The 11,905-nt window shown below is 40.6% G+C and overlaps 1 protein-coding gene across 1 annotated transcript in view; it reads left to right on the top strand.

The window, feature by feature from the left end:
• Positions 1 to 1,692: 1,692 nt before the first annotated feature.
• Positions 1,693 to 11,905, top strand: part of LOC129858385 (attractin-like protein 1) — a 345,360-nt gene continuing 335,147 nt past the window's right edge. Inside the window, exon 1 of the mRNA XM_055927569.1 lies at positions 1,693 to 2,746. Within this exon, the coding sequence (XP_055783544.1) occupies positions 2,505 to 2,746 (242 nt within the window). The 5' untranslated portion in view covers positions 1,693 to 2,504. The remainder of the gene's footprint in view (positions 2,747 to 11,905) is intronic.

The following is an 11,905-nucleotide window of genomic DNA, read 5'->3' as shown; positions in this document are numbered from 1 at the left end:
CTAAAGCAATAAGTGACTTTTTACCATTGGCATGTGTAAGCAGCTTAATTATATCACCCAGAATAGCAAACGGATGATAGGGCCTAATGATGATGACCATTTAGACTGATAATGCTACTGAAGGTGATGATGAACAAGGTCAGACCTGAATCCTCATTACAACTCTGAAAAATTATAAAAATACCACAGCGAACCATTTATGCTGGCATTGTATTCTTGTTGCTTGGGTAAATTCCATTATGCAGCTTAGAATTTTTCTCACCCCGGTGTCAATGCAGAAATATTGATTGGGTCACATAGACCCATCGTGAGGAAAATTAAAAAGAAAAATGTATATTGATTCTTGACAATTCGATTGAAACCAAAACAAGAAATTGCATTTATAATTATAAAACTCACTCAACACATCTAGGCCTAGGCAATTCTATGGCAAACCAGTTACATTTTTATAATGATAGCTTATTTTCTTGGTCGGGTAGAAAAGGCTGAATCCATGGTTGGTTATTGTACTTGTTCAACAGCATCCATAATCAATCATCTTCCTGGCCTCAAGTCAAGTGTGTGCCATTTAAAACAAATTGAGATTAAATATATTAGCAGAGCCAAGGGAACTTGAGGTCAGTAACAAAGACAGAAAAACATTTCTGCCACAATGGTTTGAAATTGCCCATGGGAAAAGTATGTGATGTGATTGTGATAAGGTTCTGTATAGCGACCATAGAGATCCTATTAAATCACTATAGCGGTATGTCATAAACCCACAAAGTTCCAGAATGGAGGTGAAAATGGCAGCCATAAAGGTCAGGAAGAAATCCAAACCAGTCTAATCAGAAAGAATGGCAGTAGAGGCATAATCCTGAAGGCATGTGATAAATAAAAAATGTTGCAATAGAATTATTGTCAACCTAAAATATTGTCATATAATTATAAATACAGTTTATATGGGTTTTATACACATTTTCTGTATATAGCCTCTAAAATATATGTAAACAGACCATAAATGTCCACATTTTTGTTTTCTTGGAAAGCTGTGAGTTCTATTATATGATACAACATAAGTAATTGTTGCATTTACAACATTTACAATCCTATCACATCAACAGATTTCAACCAGCTGTGAATTGACTGCATTTTTTAAAGATACACTATGCAGAAATCGCTCCGCCATTTCCTAGTTGCTTAAATTCTAACTTCAGTTTATGTGACAAAGCAAGCAAGTATAATGTAGAAAATCATTGTACCATCTAAACCACTGTGAAATATTGTATTTTCAGCTGTTTGAAGCTAGTGTACAAAACTGAAAGTAAAAGACCCCAAAACAAAATGTAATTACGGGAAGCATAGAAATAGCGCACATAGAACAGATCTACCTCTTCTTGCTTTCAATGTTTACATTTCTATGTGAAATTGGTCTTCACCCAGAAAGTTACATATTGCAGCTTAAAATGTAATCTTGGCATATTGTCAGTTCATTTGAAAAATGTTTGGAATCATTACTCTACACAATATCTTATCACAGCACTGGTAAACCATGGTTGACCAACTACCGGACCAAAATGGCTGACATTTATCCCAACATAAGCAGGTTCTAGTTGTTCTAGTATTGTAATTCCCAATTCTACGACAGGAACACTATCGCTCCATATGGCTGAATCGTGTAGCTACTGTCTCTTTAAATGCGTAATTTTGCACTGCTCATGCTCGGAGCTTTGTCCAGGAGTTTCACCGTTGAAAAACCAGCTGTGCGAGCATCTTCACGTAGGGAACTCGTGTTGTTATTCATCGGTGAATATCGCTCTCTCTGACAAGGATTAAAAGGATTTTAATGCAAATAACTCGTTATCTTCGGTGAATGCGCCTAACCTGGACGTGGGAAAAAGCGGAACGGAGAACGGTCAACTTGATCTATTTGTCCGGGTTGCTGCATTCTCCACCGCAGCGAACAACATCCAAAACCGACTCTTGCAATGGAAATAGGAATCCAGAACTAACATACATCCTGTGACCAACTCTTTTCTTCCAGTTTTTCTGGAAACATTAGGATGGCGAACTTGAAAATTGCTTGGAAAATACTTCATTTAGAATAGGCCTACAACTTATACACAACAAATTTCTTTGGTTTTTTAAAATGGCTTCTTAGCCTCTGGGAATAACGGTGTGTGCATTCATTAGTTCAAGAAAGTTTAAATGAGTGCATTAACGTCAGTGCAAATTTGCAGGCTTCGTTGTCCGATGATGCTCTAACGTTAGTTGCCGGAGATGACTCTAGCAATATGCTCAGATTTCAGAGTTATGTTTCTATAGCCTATAAATAAGCCTATTTGGATGTTGAGTGTATGCATTATTACGCGTTATTACTAGGCTATCCCATGCATACGCCAGTGCTTTGTTTACAAATTATGTATTACCAATAAGTGACATATAGTTGAGTCACTCCAGCTGTTTAAGTGTGAATAAGGGAGTCTTCACCAGAAAATTAGACCTTTACCTGTTTCTAAAGTAGAATGGGTGGGGACTGCCGAGGAATGCGTCGACGCACATGGACTAAATATTCAAATACGAGACCCCAGGACATACAAATATATTTTGGGGCATTTCTTATGCTGTACTTGGTGTTTTACACCGAAGCATCAGTCTCCAAGTCCTGTGATAAAAACTGCTTCTCTGGGAAATGCACCAATGGGACTTGCGTCTGTGACCAAGGATGGGTTGGAGACCTGTGTCAACACTGTCAGGGAAGATTCAAGTAAGTATCCACAAATATAATGTTTACAAGTAACATTCTAATGGAGTATTGCGTGGTTGTGTCTAGACTACTTTGTAACCTTTGTTCAAAGACAAATTCCACTAGACATTATTACAACCTCGGTCTGAAGTAGACAGTTATTGGCTTGCCGCTGATGCTTCAGAATCTTCAACCAATATCGAGAGTCATGACTCCGTAACCCGGCGCATTCCTTTGTTATTGCTCTCTGGCCATGCTACGATATAAAGTCTTTACATTTCCCGCAAGGGTGGTTTTTGTCCAAATAATTCTCTCAGGGGAACCTTATCGATGTCCCAATCAAGTAGGCCTAGCAGTAGTCACCTGTAGACTCAACAGATATGTAATGCATAAAGCCATGTTTTTTTGATCTTGTGGTTGGGGCTTGCAATTGCTGTCATTTTATGGCTATCCTAATTTAGCAGGCGTTAAATAAATGCCCGAGCAGAGTCCCCACGTCCAGTTTTCAGGGGAAACTGGAAGCTAGGTTGAAGATACTGTATCCCCCTGAAAACTGGATGCATCTAGGTGTTGCTCACACCACTAAGGGTGATTCCTGGGACACACTATTTAAAGGAGAAGTTTACCCAAAATCCAGAAACTCACAAGTAATTCCACACATTAAAACTAGTTCAGTGGAGTTTGTTCTATCCCTGTAGTGCTGTACTGAAACAACTGTCAAAAAAACAGATTACTTGACTCATGATGTTGCCAGATGTACACCCAATACAATTGCAGTCAGTCTATAATCGTCAACGATAATCAGAATTCAACCGATATGAATCAGACAGTGGGGCGCCGCCTGACACACTAATTGGTCAGAAAGTTCAAATCAATGTTTCATAATCGTGGTGTAGATGTACTGTAGACGAATTGCACTCAAAAAATGTTCTTCCATACTATGGGTCATATTAGCGGGCTATCCCGGGGTTAAAACACTTATATATCCATTACGTACCTTTGACGAAGGGAAAGGACATCAGAAGATCTTCTCCTAGTTTCAGTTACAGCACAATAAAAAATTATCATTACCGCCTACTTGGAAATTACGTTATGAAACGTTGATTTGAAGCTTCTGACCAACTAGTGGGTCAGGCGATGCCCCACTGTCTAGTGATTTCTGATGATTGTTCACGACTATATCGACTGATTGGTTCTGTAAGGGGTGGGATGTAGGCCTAGCTCTGCTACACTGGCAGTGAATTCATGATTCAGAAAGTGTGGGCAAATTCGCTGTTTTATTGAGCTACTTTTGTCAAAAGTACTAACGGATTTCAAATCAAATTTTATTGGTCACATACACATGGTTAGCAGATGTTAATGTGAGTGTAGCGAAATGCTTGTGCTTCTAGTTCCGACCGTGCAGTAATATCTAACAAGTAATCTAAGAATTTCACAACAACTACCTTACACACACAAGTGTAAATTAATGAATAAGAATATGTACATATACATATATGGATGAGCGATTGCCGTGCAGCATAGACAAGATGTAGATGGTATAGAGTACAGTATATACATATGAGATGAGTAATGTAGGGTATGTAAACATGATATAAAGTGGCGTTGTTTAAAGTGCCTAGTGATACATTTATTGCATCCAATTTATAATTAATAAAGTGGCTAGAGATTTGAGTCAGTATGTTGGCAGCAGCCACTTAATGTTAGTGATGGCTGTTTAACAGTCTGATCGCCTTGAGATAGAAGCTGTTTTTCAGTCTCTCGGTCCCAGCTTTGATGCACCTGTACTTACCTCACCTTCTGGATGATAGCGGGGTGAACAGGCAGTGGCTCGGGTGGTTGTTGTCCTTGATTATCTTTTTGGCCTTCCTGTGACATCAGGTGGTGTAGGTGTCCTGGAGGGCAGGTAGTTTGCCCCCGGTGTTGCGTTGTGCAGACTTCACTACCCTCTGGAGAGCCTTACGGTTGTGGGCGGAGCAGTTGCCGTACCAGGTGGTGATACAGCCCGACAAGATGCTCTCGATTGTGCATCTGTAGAAGTTTGTGAGTGTTTTCGGTGACAAGCCAAATTTCTTCAGCCTCCTGAGGTTGAAGAGGCGCTGTTGCGCCTTCTTCACCACGCTGTCTGTGTGGGTGGACCATTTCAGTTTGTACGTGATGTGTACACCGAGGAACTTAAAACTTTCCACCTTCTCTACTACTGTCCCGTCGATGTGGAAAGGGGGTTGCTCCCTCGGCTGTTTCTTGAAGTCCATGATCATCTCCTTTGTTTTGTTGACGTTGAGTGTGAGGTTATTTTACTGACACCACACTCCGAGGGCCCTCACTTCCTCCCTGTAGGCCGTCTCGTCGTTGTTGGTAATCAAACTTACCACTGTAGTGTCGTCTGCAAACTTGATGATTGAGTTGGAGGCGTGCATGGCCACACAGTCATGGGTGAACAGGGAGTACAGGAGAGGGCTGAGAACGCACCCTTGTGCTCAGTGTTGAGGATCAGCGGGGTGGAGATGTTGTTTCCTACCCTCACCACCTGGGGGTGGCCTGTCAGAAAGTCCAGGACCCAGTTGCACAGGGCGGGGTCGAGACTCAGGATCTCAAGCTTAATGATGAGTTTTGAGGGTACTATGTTGTTAAATGCTTAGCTGTAATCGATGAACAGCATTCTTGCATGGGTATTCCTTTTGTCCAGATGGGTTAGGGCGGTGTGATTGCGATTGCGTCGTCTGTGGACCTATTGTGGCGGTAAGCAAATTGGAGTGGGTCTAGGGTGTTAGGTAGGGTGGAGGTGATATGATCCTTGACTAGTCTCTCAAAGAATTTCATGATGATGGAAGTGAGTGCTATGGGGCGAAAGTCGTTTAGCTCAGTTACCTTAGCTTTCTTGGGAACAGGAACAATGCTGGCCCTTTTGACGCATGTGGGAACAGCAGACTGGAATAGGGATTTATTGAATATGTCCTTAAACACTCCAGCCAACTGGTCTACGCATGCTCTGAGGACACGGCTAGGGATGCCGTCTGGGCCGGCAGCCTTGCGATGGTTAACACGTTTAAATGTTTTACTCACATTGGCTGCGGTGAAGGAGGTTTTGGTAGCGGGCCGTGTCAGTGGCACTGTATTGTCCTCAAAGCGAGCAAATACGTTGTTTAGTTTGTCTGGGAGCAAGACGTCGGTGTCCGCGACGGGGCTGGTTTTCTTTTTGTAATCTATGATTGACTGTAGACCCTGCCACATATGTCTTGCGTCTGAGCCGTTGAATTGCAACTCTACTTTGTCTCTATACTGACGCTTAATTCTTGCCTCAATTCTTTGAGTTAAGAAATGTGTACTTTTTCACCTAAAACATTTGAGATGATTTTATATCATTATTTTATGAAGCTGACTGCCACAGCAGCGGAGATGGGTAACAACTGCACATGTGTGCTCTCGGGGGAATCCCTGCTACGTAGAAACTGCAAGTTATGCCCTTATCCACAGATGCAAGTTTTCTTTGGCGGATAAGTGAAGACAGCGTTACACGTTAGTTATACAAATGAATCAAACAACCTACAAATATGTCTGACTATGAAATACTCACGAGTGATGAAGAAAACAACTGGAGGTGCACAGATCGAACCGTATTCATTTGAGCCTGAGTATTCGGGCGAAGAATTGAGGCAAATTAAGCTTCAGATGGCCGCTGCTGCTCTTGCCACCTAAGACGCAGCAGTAGCTGTACTACAGATCCAACCCATCCCCAGGATCAAGACCGACTGGTCATGCAGTTGTGACAATTGCGCTCCAATTCCTCAAAGGAGGAATGTATGTGCTGTGGAGAATTCGTATACGTGACTACAATACTTACAAAAATGGAGGATGATGATGAGGAGCAGTTAGTTTGCTTTTGCGACCACTGGGACTTTGCTGCCAACAAACTCTGGACTCCTGAAAAAAATTATCTGTATTCCAAAAATGAATGGGAGACGCTGACCCTGTTGGACAGTTATCTAATGAGTAAGTAGCCAAACCTTATTGAATGATCGCTTATCATAAACCTCTATGAGCGGGATCGTTAGTGGGTCCATGTTTTCACATTAGCCCAAAACTCTAAAGCCTATGTTTTATTTATCACCATGATTTTTGGGATATTCTATTCTGCAGTGTAAGGTTACAGTGTCTCTCTCTTACACTGATGTTTAGGATAACATGGTTCCATATTAGTTGATAACTGATATTGAAAGGTGATATGATGCAGTCTAAATGAAAGAAGTGGGAAACCTGATCGCATTTCACTCCATTGCATTGGCTTGACAGGAGAAAACAGTTCTGCCCAACTCAATTTTTTAACAGACAGCTGTGTTCTGTTCATTCTAGGCTTGCTAGCCAGCCAAGTTATTTGTTTATTCTGTTGATCTAGCTTGCTAACTAGCTGCATGCAGTGTCTGTTTACCTAACTTTAGGTTTGGTGTTACTAGTTAAAATTAGAGGCTGAGTTATTTTACTCTTCTGTAAAAAACTGAACAAGCCTAAAAATATGCAAAACTGTTAACAAAAAGATTGGACATTAATAGCAGAGGTTAATTTCTCCCTCCTTGTCTCTGCTTGAAGGACATATCACCCTGACACCCTGCAGATGTAAAGAACTTGTTGGGAACCTCCCAGCCACTAGGATAGTCACCATATCCCAGGATTTTATTGTGGAGTGTGCAACATCACAGTGTTATATAGAAATAGATTCACCCATGTTATTGTTTATCATGCAGATTTGTCAGGCCATTGTAATTTATGAAGCTCATTCTTCTTATTCAGACGTGATTTTCTGTCCCAGGGGATTGCACTGTGTGCAAGTCTTCAATTTAGACCACAATTAGTTGAATGCGGTGTTAGTAAATGGCTGGAACAAAAACATGTAAACTCCTGTCCCGTGAATGAAAATAAATGTGTCGGTCATGACAAAATGTGCCTTCATGTACTGAACAAGTTTATGAATGTTGGAAGTTAATCTACTTAAAATGTCCCTCACTTGGGAATTACCTATTTTGTACAATGGACTTTGTTTTAAGGACTCGTGCATAGATACAGGAAAACCAATAAAAGTGTTAATATTTATTCAAAATGACAAGTGTTGATGTCTCCATGTTTCTGGTTTTGAAGTTTGGGCATCTGGTGCCTGCAGTTCATCTGTCTAATCCCCTGCAAGGAGATTGAAATGCATCAATAACATTACAATGCTGTATTCATTTCATTGAATATTTACAGTACCAGTCAAAAGTTTGGACACACCTACTCATTCCAGTGTTTTTCTTAAGTTGAACTGTTTTCTACATTGTAGAATAATAGTGAAGACATCAAAACTATGAAATAACACATACGGAATCATGTAGTAACCAAACAAGAGTTAAACAAATCAAAAAAATATTTTATATTTGACCTTCTTCAAAGTAGCCACCCTTTGCCTTGATGACAGCTTTGCACACTCTTGGCATTCTCTCAACCAGCTTTGTGAGAGTCACCTGGAATGCATTTCAATTAACAGGTGTGCCTTGAATGAGTAGAAACTGAAACACTGGAATGAGTAGGTGTCCAAACTTTTGACTGGTACTGTATATGTTTGATATGCATTTCTATAATTATAATGGACATGTTATCCTTCATCACATGCCAGTATTTGTATCCAATGCATTTAGCTTACATTAGAATGAAGTAGCCTAGGCCGCCTTATCTAGTTAGCTTCTTATGGCTGCAATCCCACTAACGGGATCGATATGACAACAGCCAGTGAAAGTGCAGGGCGCCAAATTCAAACAACAGAAATCTCATAATTAAAATTCTTCAAACATACATGTGTCTTATATCATTTTAAAGGTATTCTTGTTGTTAATCCCACCAAAGTGTCCGATTTCAAATAGGATTTTCAGCGAAAGCACCATAAACGATTATGTTAGGTCACCGCCAAATCACAGACAAACAGTCATTTTTCCAGCCAAAGATAGGAGTCACAAAAAGCACAAATAGAGATAAAATGAATCACTAACCTTTGATGATCTTCATCAGATGACACTCATAGGACTTCATGTTACACAATACATGTATGTTTTGTTTGAACAAGTTCATATTTATATAAAGAAATCTGAGTTTACATTGGCGTGTTACGTTCACTAGTTCCAAAAACATCTAGTGATTTTGCATAGCCACATTGATTCAACAGAAATACTCATCATAAATGTAGATGATAATACAAGTTATACACATGGAATTATAGATATACCTCTCCTTAATACAACCGCTGTGTCAGATTTCCAAAAAACTTTACGGAAAATGCAAACCATGCAATAATCTGAGACGGCACTCATAACAATAGTCAAATTAGCCGCCATGTTGGAGTCAACAGAAACCAGAAATGACATGATAAATATTCCCTTACCTTTGATGATCTTTATCAGAGTGCACTCCCAGGAATCCCAGGTCCACAATAAATGCTTGATTTGTTCGATAATGTCCGTTATTTAGCTACTTTTGTTAGCGTGTTTGGTAAACAATTCCAAAGTCACGAAGCGCGTTCACTAAAACCTGACGAAATGTCCAAAAGTTCCGTAACAGTCAGTAGAAACATGTCAAACGATGTATTGAATCAATCTTTAGAATGTTGTTAACATAAATCTTGAATAACGTTCCAACCGGAGAATTACATTGACTTCAGATGAGCGATGGAACGGAGCTCCCTCTCATGTGAACGCGCATGGTCAAAGAATGGTCACCTCTTGGCAGACGTGACTAATTCTCCTCTCATTCGGCCCCACTTCACAGTAGAGTCATCAGACAAAGTTCTACAGACTGTTGACATCTAGTGGAAGCCGTAGGAAGTGCAAACCCATTCATATCTTGCTGTGATTTCAATGGGATCTTGGTTGAAAATCCACCAGCCTCAGAATTTCCACTTCCTGTTTGGATTTTTTCTCAGGTTTTTGCCTGCCAACAGAGTTCTGTTATACTCACAGACATAATTCAAACAGTTTTAGAAACTTCAGAGTGTTTTCTATCCAATTCTAATAATAATATGCATATATTAGCAACTATGACTGAGGAGTTGGCCGTTTACTCTGGGCACCTCTGTGCACCTTTCATCCAAGCTACTCAATACTGCCCCTGCAGTCATAAGAAGTTAAAACAAATGGGGAAAAAACTATTTGCTACATGTCTTTAGCTGGCTAGCAAGTTCATTACTTCATGATATAAAAACACATTGCAATTTACACATTGCTGAATCTACAATTAGGCCTAGTTTTTTTAGTTGGTCATCTCTAAACAGCCGATAAGCAGGACTAGAGTTCGCCTACTAACGTTAGCTAGCTATCACGTCCAACGTGTTAGCTAGCTAGCTAGCTTGGCAATGGGCTGATAAACAACATATGAAAGTCATTTGTTGAACATTTTAACATAATTTGGTGAATAAATCAACTTTATAGTTACATTTCGCGAAGTTCTCCTTATTATTTTTCTCCCAAGTGGGGACTTCTGTCTGTCTGTCATTATTTCAAAAAAAAATGTTTTCCTGCGCTGCAAGGTGTTATGGGATAGACTTCCTAGCGAAGGATACATGGGATGCTGCCTTCATAATCGCCCGAATGGAGGCACCTTAGAAGGCAGCGTGTCACGCCCTGACCATAGTTTGCTTTGTATGTTTCTATGTTTTGTTTGGTCAGGGTGTGATGTGAGTGGGCACTCTATGTTGTATGTCTAGTTTGCCTATTTCTATGTGTTTGGCCTGATATGGTTCTCAATCAGAGGCTGGTGTCAGTCGTTGTCTCTGATTGGGAGCCATATTTAGGTAGCCTGTTTTGTATTGTGGGTTGTGGGTGATTGTTCCTGTTCCTGTGTTTGTGTTCACCATACGGGACTGTTTCATTTTCGTTCGTTCACTTTGTTGTTTTTGTTCAGTGTTTCTATTTGCTTTATTAAAATATGGAAACTTACCACGCTGCGCATTGGTCCTCCGATCCTTCCTACTACTCCTCCTCAGAAGAGGAGGAAGACGAGCGTTACACAGCATTTTAAGGTACCTTGGGCTTGGGACAGGCCAATTTTTACGTCCTGCCTAGAAATGCTGCCTTTCCTTGTCGATTGGGACACAGCCCATATCTCGTTCATATGCATCGTCTCTGAAGTGCTTGCTACACGCGCAGTGGTGCAAGGTTGGCTGCAGGAGTATTTACATTGTATTTACTATTTCAAATTGCTACTAACCATCTTCTGCATCTCTCTGTATCTTTTATCGGAGAACAGTATAATTTGGTGCCTTCTTCCCTTGATTTCCTGTGCATAGTGCAGCCAGGGACCGAACACCAGCTTGCTCTTGCTGCCATCTCTTTTTCCACTTTGCGTAACTAACTTTACCTGCGATATGCCTAACTCTGTCAACTGTCGCACCAGTGTCTTCTCCCCCATCCCCCAATTTTTTTTATCTGTGACATCAAGCTCCATAAAAGGGCATATACATATTTCATGTAGCAGGGTCTCCCCCACAAGGGCGCACATATGCGGTTGCTACCCATCTCCTCTGCTGTGGCAGTCAACTACAGAAAATAATGATATAAAAGTACACATTTACTGAACCAAAACCGATAGTACTTTTGACAAAAATAGCTCATTCTGCTAGACGCTTCCAATAAAATAAGGAATTTGTCCACTTTTTTAAACTTCTGAATCATTCACTGGCAACGGAGCTAGGCCTACATCCAGCAACGTCACGAGTCACGTGACCTGTTTTTGGCAGCTGTTTCACTACAGCACTAAAGGGAGAGAGAGGAGGAGGAGGAGAGGGAAAACTCCCCCAAACTAGTTTTAATGTATGGAATCTCTTGGGAGTTTCTGGATTTTGGGTAAACTTGGGTACATTTTGGCATCCACGTGCTTTCTATCCAAATCAGTTTGTGCATATTTAATGATGACATTCTGTCATGTTTTGGTCTTCGGCAAGGGATTTTTCGTCTGCTTGTGCACGTAACTCTAGCTGAAGTCTATGCCCCTTCGTCGGTGATCAACTGTAGGGATTCTTCAATGTAGGGTCTGTTGTCATTCAACGAGAGACGATTTCATGCACATTTTTCTTGAGAAATACTGGACCAAACATCTTAGTTAGATGTAAAATTGCATGACTAAGACTTCCTCGGCAAAAACGTCAAAATGAATGACAATTTCTTG

The sequence above is a fragment of the Salvelinus fontinalis genome, chromosome 1 (assembly GCF_029448725.1).
Source record: "Salvelinus fontinalis isolate EN_2023a chromosome 1, ASM2944872v1, whole genome shotgun sequence".
NCBI classification, from domain to species: Eukaryota; Metazoa; Chordata; class Actinopteri; order Salmoniformes; family Salmonidae; genus Salvelinus; species Salvelinus fontinalis.
This window is presented reverse-complemented; position numbering and strand designations above follow the sequence as displayed.